The sequence below is a fragment of the Tursiops truncatus genome, chromosome 4 (genome assembly GCF_011762595.2).
Source record: "Tursiops truncatus isolate mTurTru1 chromosome 4, mTurTru1.mat.Y, whole genome shotgun sequence".
In the NCBI taxonomy this organism is placed as follows: domain Eukaryota; kingdom Metazoa; phylum Chordata; class Mammalia; order Artiodactyla; family Delphinidae; genus Tursiops; species Tursiops truncatus.
The window spans coordinates 73,778,732-73,794,798 of NC_047037.1; the positions used below are offsets into that span (position 1 = coordinate 73,778,732).

The 16,067-nt window shown below is 46.2% G+C and overlaps 1 protein-coding gene across 1 annotated transcript in view; it reads left to right on the forward strand.

Annotated features, from left to right (window-relative positions):
- Positions 1-16,067, forward strand: part of LOC117312160 (integrin beta-5-like) — a 53,472-nt gene that overhangs the window by 12,071 nt on the left and 25,334 nt on the right. Inside the window, exon 3 of the mRNA XM_073804126.1 lies at positions 9,222-9,471. Coding sequence (XP_073660227.1) covers positions 9,222-9,471 — 250 coding nt within the window. The remainder of the gene's footprint in view (positions 1-9,221; positions 9,472-16,067) is intronic.

The following is a 16,067-nucleotide window of genomic DNA, read 5'->3' on the forward strand; positions in this document are numbered from 1 at the left end:
AGAGCTTCTAATTATTGTTTTCAAAGATGCAGATTTCGGAGTCAGCCACGTCTAGATTGGGGTAGAGATTCTCATGTCTCAGAAATGGATCGAGCACAGCCCTGCACGTCTTAAGCTCTTAGTATCGCCTGTTCTTCTTGTTGTCGTTAGAAAGAACTCTGAGTCACTGTGTATTTGAGAACTGTTGTATTTTGCTTATTGAATTGTCTTGGAAATAAGAAACGGAAGAAGGGGGTAAGTGGCGTAGAGCAGCATAAACTGCGGGATGGCCCAGGGATTAGTGCTGGGATTAGCTGAAGTAACTGTTTTCACAAGTCATCTCACTGGAAGGGACACTTCGCCTTTTGTTTAGTGAGATTCCAAGTTGAGAGAGAGAAGGGAGCCCTTACAAAGCCGTGTGAGTGGGTAGAGAAGAGGAAGCTTTCTGTGAGCCAATGTCCGATGGTATCCTCCGGGGGGAAGATGAATGCCTCTCCCTACGTGGAGTCAGGCTCAGGGTCAAGGGCTCTGACCTAGAAGGGGACATAGGCATTGTTGTAGACTATTAATATATCAGAACACAGTGTATGATAAGAATGGTTACAACTAACATCAAGGGTGTGTTTTCCTTTTTAACCTAACGGCGTAACAGTCACTTCAAGAGAATTCTTAAAGTCCTTCACTTTAACACTATTTTTCATTCTTACTAGATCTTCTGTCTTTGTATATGTGTTCATATTTTTCATATACTAACAATGTATTTATTATTGTATACTGTTTTCACTTAATTTTTGGAAACAAGGACCAAAATTAACACGTCCAGAAGAGTTAGAGTTTGAGGGTCATCATCGAGGGAGGTTTTTACTTTTGGAACTGCTCATCTAGAATTGCTCTGAGCCTGTGGTGCTCTCTCCAAGAAACATTCTTCATGGTGGCAAATCCTTATTCTTTAGGGTAGATTTAATTTAGGGAAGAGTTGGAGGTCAACACAGAATCAGAGATGTCACAGTGTCAATTCCAGTTTTCAAAATCAGAATTCAGGTGTGGCTCTGAGGCAGAGAGACTGTTTGCTTTGACTTATCAACTGGCTTTTAAAACAGCCCCAAAGAAGTGACTTGATTGAGGGCACCCTCCTTGGGCAGAGTTCTCAAAGTTCTCATGAAGTTTATGCACAATGCTCATTTATGCGTGAAGCTCAACGTATACTCGATTAAAGAAAGAAATGAGTCTTATTTGGTATAGTCAAATCTCTCGCTAAGCATTATGATTCAGTTTCCAGTATTGGAAATAAATGGGAAACATGATCCTGTGTTTGTACAAAATCATGATGCGAGTGCTGTGTGCAGCTCTGGTCCTACGGAAGGTACGGTGATGGAGAGCCCTTTGCTGTGGCCGTCAAGGTGGAGGAGGGGCTGGCTGCCCTGTGGAGACGCACCCAAGCTCTGAGGGTGTTTCAGTCTGTAGAGATGAAGACTTAGGAGGAGATCAGATGATAATCTGAATTCCTAGAGGTCTAGAACCTTGTGAACATGTTTCTCAAATATAGAAACGCTTGAAGCCAATGATGCCTCTTCACATTTTGAAAATTTCAGTAATTATAAAGAGAAGGACAGTCAAACCGCAGATATTTATTTGGGGAAAGGGGAGAATGGTCTGTTGCCATTAACAACATTTTCAGTTTACCAAGCGGGTACTTACTTCAGGGCAACACCCCCGTGACTCAGGAAGGCATTCAGGTATGTAACGATTGGTTTTTCCATTGTGTATTTTTAGGAACGCTCTCCTGTCTCCTCCTTTGCCCTGCTCCCCAGTACCTCATAATAGGTATTTGTTGAATGAAGTGTAGCACTTTACTAGCCTCATGCCAGACTAGTCAAGGACAAGCTTCAGCACAATATGTGAGGTACTTCACCAAGGCAAAGTTAATTGTTCCGGGATAAGCCTGGAAAAAAAAGAAAGAAAAGTTTTCCTCTACCTTAAGCAGAATTTTTTGTTTTGCTTTGTTTTTTTTTAAGTTGAGATGTAATTCACATACTGTAAAATTCACCATTTTGAAGTATACAATTCGGTGGTTTGTAGTGTACTTGCAAGGTGGTTACAACATCACCACTATCTAATTCCAGAACATTTTCATCACCTCGAAAAGAAACCCTGTACCCGTTAATAGTCACTCCTATCCTCTGCCTCCACGCCATATTTGGCCCCTGACATCCACTAATCTATTTTCTATCTCGGAGGTTTTGCTAACTCTGGACATTTCATTTAAATCATATAATATGTTGTCTCTTATGTCTGGCTTCTTTCACTTAAGCAAAATGTTTTTAAGATTCATTGATGTTGTAGCATGTATCAGGACTTCATTCCTTTTTATGGCCAAATAATGTTCCATTGTATATTATAGATACACCACGTTTTAGTGGATGGGTATTTGGGCTGTTTCCACTTTGGGACAATTATGACTAATGCTGCAGTGAACACTTATGTACACGTTTTTGTGTGGACATATGTTTTCAATAATCTTGATTATATAGCTAGGAGTGGAATTGCTGGATCATATGGTAATTCTATGTTTAACTTTTTCAGGAACTGCCAAACTTTAAGCAAGATTTTGTATAAACACAAGATCATGTTTTCCATTTTGTTTCCAGTCCTGGAAACTGTATGTCAGGATAACCATCTTAAAAAAACCTTAACAAAGGGTATAAAATCCTTACGAAAGGACGTAAACTTTAAAGCATATTGAAATGGTAAAAAGCTAGAGGTGGAGCAGTTAGAAAAGGTTTACTTAAGCCTTTATTTGCCTCAGTCCCTTAGCCTGTTAAAAAGTGACCTCTGATTGGTAGCTTAAACATTTTTTTTAATGTTTTATTTTGAAGTAATTGTAGAGTTGCAAGAAGTTGCAAAAATTATAGAGAGTTCTTGTGTACCCTTCTCAGCTTTTCCCCAATGATAGTAGATGTTTGTAATCAAGCCAGGAAATTGACCTGGGTATCATACTGTTGACTAAACTGCAGGTGATTGGTTGCTTTTGATATGGGCTTCCTGCCAGCCCTCATCTATGCTGCTTTTCTCCCCTCTCCTACGTTCTGGTTGGAGATGGCAAGTACCTGACTTAGGTATTGCTTCTACTACCCAGACTGACAATGCACACTTAAAAAGACTTGATGATGGATGGATAGTGCTTTGCTATAGACTGAATATGTTGAAATTCTAGCTGACTCCCAATGTCATGGTATTAGGAAATGAAGGGGGGCCTTGAGAGGTCATGGGGTGGAGCCCTCATGAATGGGATTAGTGCTATCAAAACAAAACCCAAAAACCCTCAAGACCCTGGAGGGTGCTTCCCCCTTCGGCAAGAAGTCTGTAGTGTGAAACCCAGAAGAGGGCTCTCGCCAGAACCTGACCACGCTGGCCTGATCTTGGACTTACAGCCTTTATAACTGTGAGAAATAAATTTCTGTTGTTTGTAAGCCACTTAGTCCATGGTACTTGTTATAGCAGCCTGAACTAAGATAAGATTATTTTCAAGGAAACTAGAAGTGCCAAGCCCTAATTACTTGGGGTCAGACACTGTGAAGGCCAGTAACTCTCCTGATGGTTCCATCTGTCAAGTGTCAGAATTCTGAGGTGGGGAGTGGTGTTTGGTACAGCAGGGCGGCCAGTGAGGTAGTTCTTTGCTTCTGGGTCTGGATTTAATTCCGGGTACTAATTGCCTTCTGCTGTAGTGAACAGAGAGCTGGATGATAAGTCTTATAAGTTGTGCACCACGCCCCTAATTCCCTGCTCAGCTGTAGTCCTTTTTTTTTTTTTTTTTTGCGGTACGCGGGCCTCTCACTGTTGTGGCCTCTCCCGTTGCGGAGCACAGGCTCCGGACGCGCAGGCTCAGCGGCCATGGCTCACGGGCCCAGCCGCTCCGCGGCATGTGGGATCTTCCCGGACCGGGGCACGAACTCGTGTCCCCTGCATCGGCAGGCGGACTCTCAACCACTGCGCCACCAGGGAAGCCCTGTAGTCCATTTTTAGCATAGCTGATTTTAATGTTTCTTTCAATTTCTAGCACCGAAGTATAATTCTAGGGAATCAAAAAAACTACTTATATTGGGGATAGCAGGAGTATTTATTTGTTGAGACACTACTTTGTCTTAATATTTGAACAAAAATCAATCTTAAAAAACCCAAAAGTTGTTGCTAGAATTCTCTACTTTCATTTTCTGGTAATGTTTGTCATCTGGTTTATTTTCCTAAGGAAAAAGCTCACTTTTCCCTTTTTATTGAAGGGAAGACAGAAGAAACCTTTAAAAATACATTTCAGAGGGAATGCTGGTTGCTGTTGATTATGGTGGGAGAATCTACACTTAGGAACCCAGCAGTGGCAGGAATTCTTTGTGAAATACAGCCGGGGCTGGGTGCGTTGGAAGCAGGAAAAACCAGCAGGACGTGGGAGGGGCTGCTTGCAGGAGAAGCTTCCTCCTCACAGATGTGAGGTGATCAGCTTTTCTCTTCTCTTTTTTTTTAAATATTTATTTATTTGGCTATGTCGGGTCTTAGCTGCAGCATGTGGGATCTTCTTTGAGGCATGCAGGATCTTTCGTTGCAGTGCGCAGGCTCTTCGTTGTGTGTGGGCTTCTCTCTAGTTGTGGCACGTGGACTCCAGAGCGCTTGGGCTCTGTAGTTTGTGGCACACGGGCTCTCTAATTGAGGCCCGCGAGCTCAGTAGTTGTGGCGCATGGGCTTGTTGCCCCGCAGCATGTGGGATCTTAGTTCCCTCAACCAGGGATCGAACTCCCGTCCCCTGCATTGTGAGGCGGTTTCTTTACTACTGGCCCACCGGGAAGTCCCTGATCAGGTTTTCTTTGGGGTTTGCTTTATCCTATTTCTCTGATCCTGCTGCTTGTCCTGAGGCGGGGGTTAAGGGGGATGGTTCCAGACAGGAGGGCTGCAGCCACAGGAGGAGACGAGCCTGTAAGGGGATCTTTTTTTTTTTTAAATAAATTTGTTTATTTATTTTTGGCTGTGTTGGGTCTTCGTTGCTGCACGCGGGCTTTCTCTAGTTGCAGCAAGCAGGGGCTACTCTTCATTGCGGTGTGTGGGCTTCTCATTGTGGTGGCTTCTCTTTGTTGTGGAGCACGGGCTCTAGGCGCACGGGCTTCAGTAGTTGTGGCTCGTGGGCTCAGTAGTTGTGGCTCATGGGCTCAGTAGTTGTGGCGCATGGGCTCTAGAGTGCAGGCTCAGTAGTTGTGGCTCATGGGCTTAGTTGCTCCGCAGCATGTGGGATCTTCCTGGACCAGGGCTCAAACCCGTGTCCCCTGTGCGGATTCTTAACCACTGCGCCACCAGGGAAGTCCCTGTAAGGGGGTCTTATATGGAGAGGGAGGATGGGGATATGTGGGCTGGGTGGTGTCACCAGAGACTGGCACAGATCAAGTGTCCACAGTGAAGGTGAGCCCGGCTCTCACTCTCCTGGACTCACGAGAGGTGGCGACTGGTTTAAAGTCTCGGGTGGGGTCTTCCCTGGTGGCACAGTGGTTGAGAAGCCGCCTGCCAATGCAGGGGACACGGGTTTGATCCCTGGTCCGGGAAGATCCCACATGCCGCGGAGCAACTGAGCCCATGCCTAGAGCCCGCAAGCCACAACTACTGAGCCCGTGTGCTGCAACTACTGAAGCCCACACGCCTAGAGCCCGTGCTCCGCAACAAGAGAAGCCACTGCAATGAGAAGCCCATGCACTGCAATGAAGAGTAGCCCCTGCTCACCGCAACTAGACAAAGCCTGCATGCAGGAATGAAGACCCAACACAGCCAAAAATAAATGAAAAAAAACGAAAAAAAAGGAAATGTTGTCGTTATGATAAAAAAAAAAGTCTCGGGTGGTGCAGAACTGGGTGGCTGGAGGTATTGTTGAGTGTGCATGGTTCCGGAAGTGTACCCAAAGATGGAGAACATGCCCCAGACCCTCTCCCGGCATAGGGCGCCCCTGGCGTGCAGCAGCAGTTTCACCTTCAGTCAGCTAACCACGGGGGCTCCCTCGGTGAGGGAGTTGCGGCACTGTAGCTTAATTCCCGTGCTTAGCACCCTCGCTGAGAACTGGTCCAGAAATGTCAGTCCCTGCAAAATCTGCTGATGTAACTGAGTCCAAGCTCGTACTGCTCACGGCATAACAGGCCAGTAAATTGAGAGGCGAGTTGCTGGGGCAAGGAATAGCAACTGTATCTGGAAAGCCAGCAGACCGAGGAGATGGTAGACTAGCAGCTCAAAGAACCATCTTCCCTGAGTTAGAATTCTGGCTTCTTTAATACTAACAGGGGAGGTGGGTAAGGGCCTGGTTCCTGCCAGACTTGGAAGGGGATGTGTTAATTTCTTCCTTCTTGCAGCTAATCACAGGTAGGCCTGGTCAGGATGTTTCCTGTGAGCTAAACAAAGGTATTTTAGCTTAATGCTCATTACCTGGGAGGCAGGGTTCCCAGAGATGGGTCAGTACGTATAATTTAATCTTATAGGCAACATCCCTTTAGTGATTAACTTGTAGTAGAATAATAAGGTTCTTCCCTATTACACTGACAGAACATTCAGTTATTGCCAAGGCCCACTGAGGAGTTTGTAGCATTTAAAATCCAGCATAGATAAGGTAGCCATAAACCCTCATTCCAAACATTAATGATATTACCCCTTTTCTTATACCCCTCCCTTCTTGGAAAACTGGGAGAGAAATATATATATATATATATTTAACCATTTGCAGCCTCCCTATGGGGAGGTATGTGTGTGTTGTAGTGATCAATTTCTCTTAGAATTTAATGACAAGAGATTTCTTACTTCAGAATAGATAATCCCTTAGTATACAAAGAGACCTATGTACCACATCTCGTTTCCCTCTTTGCCTTCATGTCTGGAAAATTTGGAGTTAAATATAATACCCAAGGCCGTTAGCCATTCACACTCAAGTTTTTGGCAGAATGTTCTGTCTCTCTTTTTAGCTCCACAGGAAATTGCTTTAATAATTGACTTTCAGGGGAACTGAGGCCGAAGTTTCTCTTGTGTAGAAGCATTTGTGTGGTGTTTATATATGCTGTCTCCTCAATACCCACAATAATTAGCATCCTCCCCATTTTACTGATCCAGAAACTGAGCAGCAAGTTTAAAGGAGCCTGAGGCCTTGAGCTCTTGGTGACGAGGTCCGGATTCCAGCCCAGCTCTTGCTTTCTGAGGCTAATGTCCACTTCCCTCCCATGGGTGCCTTCCAGCCTCCCTGAATCCAAGCTAGTTCCCTGTTTCCTGGTCCTAAAGTGTTCATCTGTAATTGCTCGTAATCCCGCAAAAGGTGGAAGTGGATTCTGGATTAAAGAAGGTATACCTGGAAACTTGGGGGAAGGGCACAAGTAACAAAATACAGGAGACCTCGTAAAGAGGCCATGGGATTGGACAGAGGGGACAGGATCGCAGGCCCTCCCGCCCCTCCCCCACTACGATGTGGCATCCGGGATGGGAGGGGCCCTGTGCAGGGCCATGGGAACCAGAGACAGCTATTGTAGCAGTCCGGAATTCATTCTGGAAGAAATCTCGAACATTCCTCTGTTTGAGTCAGGCTCCAGTGGCTTTTAAAAATAGGCTCGTACCAACAGGCAACCCAAACTACATCCATCATCAGGCTAGAGCAGCACATGTAAGGACAAGTCGGGGGAAGCAGGCTGGCTCTGACACTCAGACTACCATGGTAATTATAATGATCATACTTCGTCTGGGCAGGCCTTCACTGCTTACAGAACCCTCCTTCCCACATGAGTGCTTCACAGCCTTCACGCTGTCGTGCTGTTGTTATTGCCAGTTTACAGTTAAGGAAATGGAGGCTCGGGTTGCCCCGCTAGTTGAGGGCAGAGCTGGAACTTGGACTGAGATCTTGTTAATGAAGTAAGTACGCCTCGTCTGGGGTGGGAGGAGGTGCGGGGAGCACAGAGCCCTGGTTCCCTATCCTGCAAGTTCAAGAAGGCTTCGGCTCGCTGGTTGTCATCTTGAGGTGAAAGATGGACGCCTCTGAGACGTGACCGCGGGCAGATGAGGTGTGGACCCTCGTGCGGGAGCGAGGCCACCTTCGCCATTGCACCTTTGAACACACAAAGGACGTCCAGGTTTCAAGTGTGTGTAGACAGTTCTGTCCGAAGAGTTCAAGGACATCTCTTGGTGCCTGTGAGGCTAACGAGCCTGAGGGCAGGTAGGATCACCTGGTAAAATTCACTGCTTGAAGTTGTTTCTGAACAGTGTGTTTTTAGAGATCATGAATGACGAAGGATCATTGTCCTGGCACGCGTCCTCCAGTTACTGCGCTGACTTGGTTTGGGCCTTTCTGCATACCATGTGGGGCTAGCTTGCAGAGGCCACGCCTGCCAGAAACTGCCTTTTTTTCATTGTTCTTTTCCTCCGAATCAATTTCTTTTCCCTTTGGCTGTTGACTGCTTATTATAGAACCAAAAGTTATTTTCTCTTTCTTGTAGCTGTAGGCAAATCTAGTAGTGTTTCCTTTCTGTTTCTTCTTTTTCTTGTCGATGGTGCTAAAGTTTGGAACACGTCTTCCTATATTTATACATATAATTTATGATAATAATGATTTGTGTTTGTGATATCAGATATGCTGTTTGATAAATGGCTAGGGAGATAGAAATAGGTGGCCCAGCATAAGCATAAACATTTTTGCCCTCTGGGGGTATTTTAAGTAACCATCTTTGTTTTCCCAGTCTCCCTTTGCCTTGCACATCTCTCTTCCCCACCTCAGTTCTTACTAATGTCTGTACCCTTCTTTTGTAATTTCTTTCCTGTGTTCTGTTTCACATACACCTTTACGGTCTCCTGGCCACGTTCCCATCTTGGCCAGTCCTTTCTCTGAAGTTGGTATGTGCTTGGTGGGCTACTTTCGCCCCATTTGTGTCTGTGGAATTGTCTGGTGCACCGTCCACCAATTACCTAAGCATCCTTTTTGCTGAGAAAACAGAACACTACTAAGGAGATTGGTTCTTAAAGAGTTTCGTTACAAAATGCTGAGGCCTGTGTGTGAAAGGAGAACCTAGAGCTGCATCCTCAGCGCCCACATTCCCTTCGGTCGCTCTGTTTCCAGAGTGGAAAAGATGTCTTCTGAGAGGCACACAGTCACTAAAGCAAAGTCAGAGGTGGACCAGCTTTGAAAGCAAAACCCATCCCTTCAGCCCCAGCGAATTGAATGACCTCTAACACGCACGGTCTCTCGGTTGGCACAGGTGACAAGACTACCTTCCAGCTGCAGGTTCGACAGGTGGAGGATTATCCAGTGGACTTGTACTACCTGATGGACCTCTCTCTGTCCATGAAGGATGACTTGGACAACATACGGAGCCTGGGCACCAAGCTTGCCGAGGAGATGAGGAAGCTCACCAGCAACTTCCGCTTGGGGTTTGGGTCTTTTGTAGACAAGAACATCTCTCCTTTCTCCTACACGGCACCGAGGTACCAGACCAACCCGTGCATTGGGTGAGTGACCAGCTGCCCTTCTGTTGGGTATTCAAGGGTGGGGGAATGGATCAGTGGGAACTGAGCCTAAAGAAAGGCCTGGGGAGGTCATATCTGGGTGCAGGGAGGGAACCTGGCTAAGGTGTTAAATGTGATGAAGGATAATCCAGCTCTGTCCTCCCTCTGCCTGCGAAGAAATAAATTGTTACAAGGTTGCATAAAGATACAATGATGATAGCTCATTTGTTTTCCTGCCTGCCAGACACAGCACTGTTTTCTACATTAATAGATTTTAGAGAGTGTTCTCAGGAAGTGATAGACCCCGGTGATCACGGAGGGAGCAGGCAGAACAACTAAACTATCTCCTTGTTTGGAGCGACTGAGATGTTTGGAATAAAATGAATCAAAGTCGGTTCCTATTGTTTATATACATAACTATAACTTACCTTGACAAAACAAAATGAAAACCCTGCCCTTTATAGGTGTGATTTTTTTTTTTTTCCTAACATAAGTACTTGAATTAGAAAATATTCGACAGGGCTTCCCTGGTGGCGCAGTGGTTAAGAGTCCGCCTGCCAATGCAGGGGACATGGTTATGAGCCCTGGTCTGAGAAGATCCCACATGCTGCGGAGCAGCTGAGCCCGTGCGCCACAACTACTGAGCCTGTGCTCTAGAGCCTGCGAGCCACAACTACTGAGCCCTTGTGCCACAACTACTGAACCTGTACTCTAGAGCCTGTGTGCCACAACTGCTGAAGCCCGCATGCCTAGAGCCCATGCTCTGCGACAAGAGAAGCCACTGCAATGAGAAGCCTGCGCACCACAACGAAGAGTAGCCCCGCATTCGCGGCAACTAGAGAAAGCCCGCGCACAGCAACAAAAACCCAATGCAGCCAAAAATAAATAAATTTTAAAAATTAAAAAAATTTTTTTAAAAGAAAATTTTCGAGAAATTATTAGAGAACAAGAGTTTCTAACTACTGCAGTGAGCAAATCCAAAGTATGTAATGACTCAAACTTGAAGGAAGTTTATTTTCTGCTGACCTAAGTGCAAATGGGTCTCCTGATCAGTGGACACCTGTCCTCTAAGCAGTGACTCGGGGGTCCCAGGCTCCCATTGGTTCACATGTGGCTTGTAAGGTCATCCATGCCTGGAGGATTGCTCATAGGAGGATCCTATGGACCAGGATAGAGTGGCCTTTGCTCCTACATTCTGCTCTACAGAGCTGGGTTCTAGCGGGGAGGCTGGGAACTAGGTTAGCTGTGTGCAGTGGAAGAGGAAAGGGGATGGTGAATAGGTCCCTGCCCTAGTGCATTTGTGTATTGGAGGTGGAGGGTCACTTCCTCCAACTCCCCAATACAACCTTTGTGAAGGTGGTTTGTTTCCTTACTGGGCTTTCAAGTGTTTTTTTTTTTTAAAAGAAGATGTGGGGGTAGGAGTTTATTAATTAATTAATTTATTTTTGCTGTGTTGGGTCTTCATTTCTGTGCGAGGGCTTTCTCTAGTTGTGGCAAGTGGGGGCCACTCTTCATCGCGGTGGGCGGGCTTCTCACTATCGTGGCCTCTCTTGTTGTGTAGCACAGGCTCCAGACGCGCAGGCTCAGTAGTTGTGGCTCACGGGCCTAGTTGCTCCACGGCATGTGGGATCCTCCCAGACCAGGGCTCGAACCCGTGTCCCCTGCATTAGCAGGCAGATTCTCAACCACTGCGCCACGAGGGAAGCCCCCTCAAGTGTTCTTTTAAATGGCAAGATTATGCAGCGTGACAACGAGTGATAACCTTCAACTTTTTCTTGACTCATTTCCATGTTCAGCTTTGGTTAGGCTTTGGCATGTGAGGCCCCAAAGCATCGCTAGATGAAGAATAGCTAAGACTTACGTTCTTACTAAGTGTCAGGCATTCACTGCACTTCATACCTTATATGGATCATCCCATTTAAATCTCGTAGCAATCTTTTGAGGTCTATAGAAGTGAACTGTATTTTATTTTATTTATTTATTTTATTATTATTTTTAAATTAATTTATTTTTGGCTGCGTTGGATCTTCGTTGCTGCACGCAGGATCTCTGGTTGCAGTGAGTGGGGTCTGCGTTGAGGTGCTCGGGCTTCTCATTGCGGTGGCTTCTCTTGTTGCAGAGCACAGGCTCTAGGCACGCAGGCTCAGTAGTTGTGGCTCGCGGGCTCTAGAGCACAGGCTCAGTAGTTGTGGCACACAGGCTTAATTGCTCCTCAGCACGTGGGATCTTCCCGGGCCAGGGATCGAACCTGTGTCCCCTGCACTGGCAGGCGGATTGTTAACCACTGAGCCACCAGGGAGGTCCTGGTGAGCTGTATTTTAAAGATGAGGAGAAACCGAGGCTTAGAGGATTACACAAATAGTAAGGGGTAGACTTGGAGTATGAATCAGGATGAACTACTTCCAGAGTCTGTTTCCATCAATATGATGCTTATTTTTTCCCCATCTAAATCACACTGCCACCCAGATGCTTTCCTTGAGTTTGAGTAATAATACCCATTCCAAAACCACCCACCCTTCTAGGCACTTGCCTAAGGGTAATGTTAGGCTGTGCTGCAGTAACAAGCAAACCCCAGATCTCAGTGGCTCAACACAATGAAGATTTATTTCTTGCTTGTAAAGATCTGACGGGAGCTGCTTTCTGTGGCAGCTCTTCTTCAAGTGGTGACTCAGGGATTCGGGCGTCTTGTGATGTCATTTTCGATTCTTTGTCTCCTTGGCTGCCCCTGAGGGGAATAGGGCTGCTCGTAAGCCCCTGAGCCTGTCTAACTTCTTGTCTCCCCTTGGGCAGCCTCAGAAGTTCCCAGCTCTGGGTTGGACTGGGGGGTGGGGGTGAGGTGGTATTTATGCTGGTATTGTATGTTCTGAATCCTTCCTGACCCTTCTGTCCACACTCCTAGAAGCTAACTTAGATCTTTCCTGGGATTGCAATGACACCACAGTGGAAAAAACAATAAGATAAGAAAACATTTTAGATACAAACGAGATTCTAAGTTCCTTAGCCACAGAGAGACACTAGGTGTCCTCACTTTCTGGGTTTAGATTCCTCCCGGCCACAGGTAGCTGCTGGCATTATTGTCCCTCTGGTCCTGTCCCCAAGGCCCTTTTCAGCTGCATCCCAGTGCCACATGTCTTTTTGTTGGAGTTCTGCTACTCCCCAGGAGCAACAGCATCTTAACCCCCAGTTTTTTCAGTTCATCCGGAATAGTGATTCTGTCTGCTACTTTTCACCTCCGCCCTCTGGTTGGGTCCTGTCTCCTGAGAGACAGGGTGTGTCTCTACTTTGATTCTTCTGGGGACCATCGGCGAACTGTCAGATGCTAGATGGGAGGCTGGCAGAGGATGAAGGACTGGCCTGGGGCCCTCAGCATTGAATATTCAAGGTTATTACACTCTCCTTATTCAGAGCTACTTCTCCAAGCCCTAGAAGGCAGAACCAACTGCAGAGGGTAGAAGTTTTGACAGTGAGTACAAGGCACACTGACAGGCTGCTTGGGAGACAGGAAATCCGGTGAAAGAATGGAGTTTGGAAGGAATCATCAGATCTGAGTTACACAGATCTCTCTTCCCTAAGCTGGGCAGCATGAAAGGGGAGTCACCGCATGGCTCAGTGAGCAGGCTGAGATGTACCTCCCGCGTCCAGGCGGTGGACTCTGTGTGGTTGCCTGGGTATCCTCGGAGATTCCCCACGGTTCCTGGAGAACAGAGCAAGCGGGGGGATGTAATCAGGCTGTTTCTGTTCCAGATTCAGCCTGTACATGTGCTTTATTTGCGTTCCTAAGTTTTTTGTTTTTTTGCGGTACGCGGGCCTCTCACTGCTGTGGCCTCTCCCGTTGCGGAGCAAAGGCTCCAGGTGCGCAGGCTCAGCGGCCATGGCTCACGGGCCCAGCCGCTCCGCGGCATGTGGCATCTTCCCGGACCGGGGCACGAACCTGTGTCCCCTGCATCGGCAGGCGGACTCTCAACCACTGCGCCACCAGGGAAGCCCTTTCCTAAGTTTTAATGGCACTGTGAATTAGTTACCAACAGTTAAAAATAAAAGATTTAACAAAGAATAGCCAGGATGTTAGGTTTTCTCAAAAAACTAGGAGGTCTAGTAAAGCCAGCCTTGTCCCACATGTTGTTTGGCTGCCACAGTCCCTACCACTCCCTCTCGTCTCCCAGCTGGGCTGCTTCCTTGGTTCTGTTATCGGGCCCTCTCCAGATTCTTGGACAGCAATACCATAGAAACGAATATTGCTCCCACAAGACTCTTAGGCAAACGAAGCTTTTATTGAAAGGATAGCTTGTGCACGAGGGAGAAGGTGGAAAAGAGTGTCAATTCCCCGAGGACTTTCTGGAAGGGGTTTTAAAGGCAGTGTGAGGAGGAGGCCACAGGGTGCCTGAGCAGCTTTGTGCTCAGTTCTTGGATTGGTTGGCATGGAGTTAAAGTTTGGAGCGTCATCAACCTCCAGGCTTCAAGCAGTCTGGGGTCTATGTGCCCGCAGTCGGCAGTTTTCATCTGGGGGCCTGCTTCCTGCTAAAACACCTTAGGAATGCGTGTCAAGCTTTTATCTATATCTTTCAGGGAACTGGGAGTTCGGCAATTCTGCTAGGTGGCGGATTTATAGTTCCGCTTTTGTCCTTTGGAAACCATGTACAGATATCAGTGGAACAGAGATAGAGCTAATCTTTTACTCCTGTGAGTCTCTGGTGGTTGTCTCAGAAGCCCAAGCTTTTAGGTGCTGTTTTTCTGGCCTGTCAAGCCCGCTTTCTCAAGGTCGTTCCCTTGGTCCTTTTCCAAAATGGCTGTCCTGTTGTCTTCCTGTCTCAGTTTGAGTTCCATGCTTGGCTCCGTAGTTGCCGTCTGTGATCCTTGTCTGTTCTTTTCCTTCAGCTCATGTGGAAGAGAAAAATCACAGCGTTCTCTCTCAACGGTACCTTCTGTTAGGTTTTTCTCCTGTGGTGGTGTGGAAGCAGCAGCAGTAGCCCCGGGAAGTTTTGGGGAGATGGGGAGTCAGGAGGAGTGATTTAACTACCTGCGCAGGACATCTCAGAAGAGAACCAGTTTTTTTTTTTTTTCCGGTACGTGGGCCTCTCATTGTTGTGGCCTCTCCCGTTGCGGGAGTACAGGCTCTGGACATGCAGGCTCAGCGGCCATGGCTCACGGGCCCAGCCGCTCCGCGGCATGTAGGATCTTCCCGGACTGGGGCACGAACCCGTGTCCCCTGCATCGGCAGGCGGACTCTCAACCACTGCACCACCAGGGAAGCCCTTCGTGGGGCTTTCTTGAGGTTTGTCCCGCCTCCTGCTCCGGATGTTTCGGCCAAAGGATCAAAATCCTAGACTTATCCCCTCCCATCTTAGAATGAACCAGAAATGCCAGAGCTGAAGTAGTAGTACCAGGGCTGCCATAAGGAGAGAAAAAAAAAAGTAATTTAGTCGTCAGATTAAAGGAACTGTCTAATTGTATTCTGAGTAATAGAAATAGTGTTCCTGGGAAGCGTCACATGATATTCACTGGTACAGGATTTGATGGATTAATCCGGCCTGTTATTTCTGGTTCTGAACACTTTTTCTTTTGTTAGAGGTATTAGGCTGTTGCTGATATACACGCCATGTCTCATTTATATGTGGCATCTAAAAAGGCCAAGCTCATAGAAACAGACAGTAGAGTGGTGATTGGCCGGGGAAGCGGGAAGTGTTGGTCAAAGGGTACAAACGTACAGTTATAAGATGAATACATTCTGGAGCTCTAATGTACAGCATGGTGGTGATAGGCAACAGTACTGCACTCGAAATATACAATTGTATACTTGAAAGTCGTTCAGAGAGTACATCTTAAGGGTTCTCACCACACACACGAAAAATAGAAATACATCTGTAAAAATCTTTGCAAGTGAGATAATACATTTCATCCTTCATCATTTATATTTCTTCTTACCCTTTGTATTTCTTCCAAGAGGTCATGGTACTCCTTCACCCCCTTGAAGGTATTATTTCATTGTCTTCTGGCATGTCCTGTGGCATGATGAAAAGTCTTCTATCTAATGGTTTTCCTTCTCTCTGGTGGCTTTTAATATTTCCCTGTGCTTTTCATGTCCTATAATGATATGCATTCCAATGTGCTGGGTTGGATTTAGTACTTTTATTTGCATTGCTCAGAACTTGGCTCTGCTTGTTTAATCTGAGAACATAGCTTTATTCTTGAAAAATTTCAGACATCATCTCTGACTCCTGTCTCCGATTCTCTCCATTTTCTTTCTAACGCTAGTAGGTGAGTGTTGGAGCCTCTCATTCTAAACTTCATGTTTCTAAATTTTTCTCCCATAACTTCTACCTCTTTCTTTCCCTTAGCTTCATAATAGAAATTTCTTCCAGTTTATCATTTTGTTCTTCAGTTTTTTTAAAAAAATTTATATTGGAGTATAGTCAGTTAACAATGTTGTGTTAGTTTTAGGTGTATAGCAAAGTGATTCCATTACACATATACATGTAGTTATTCTTTTTCAAATTCTTCTCCTATTTAGGTTTTACAGAATATTTAGCAGAGTTCCCTGTGTTATACAGTAGGTCCTTGCTGGTTATCTATTTTAAATATAGCAGTGTGTACATGTCAAT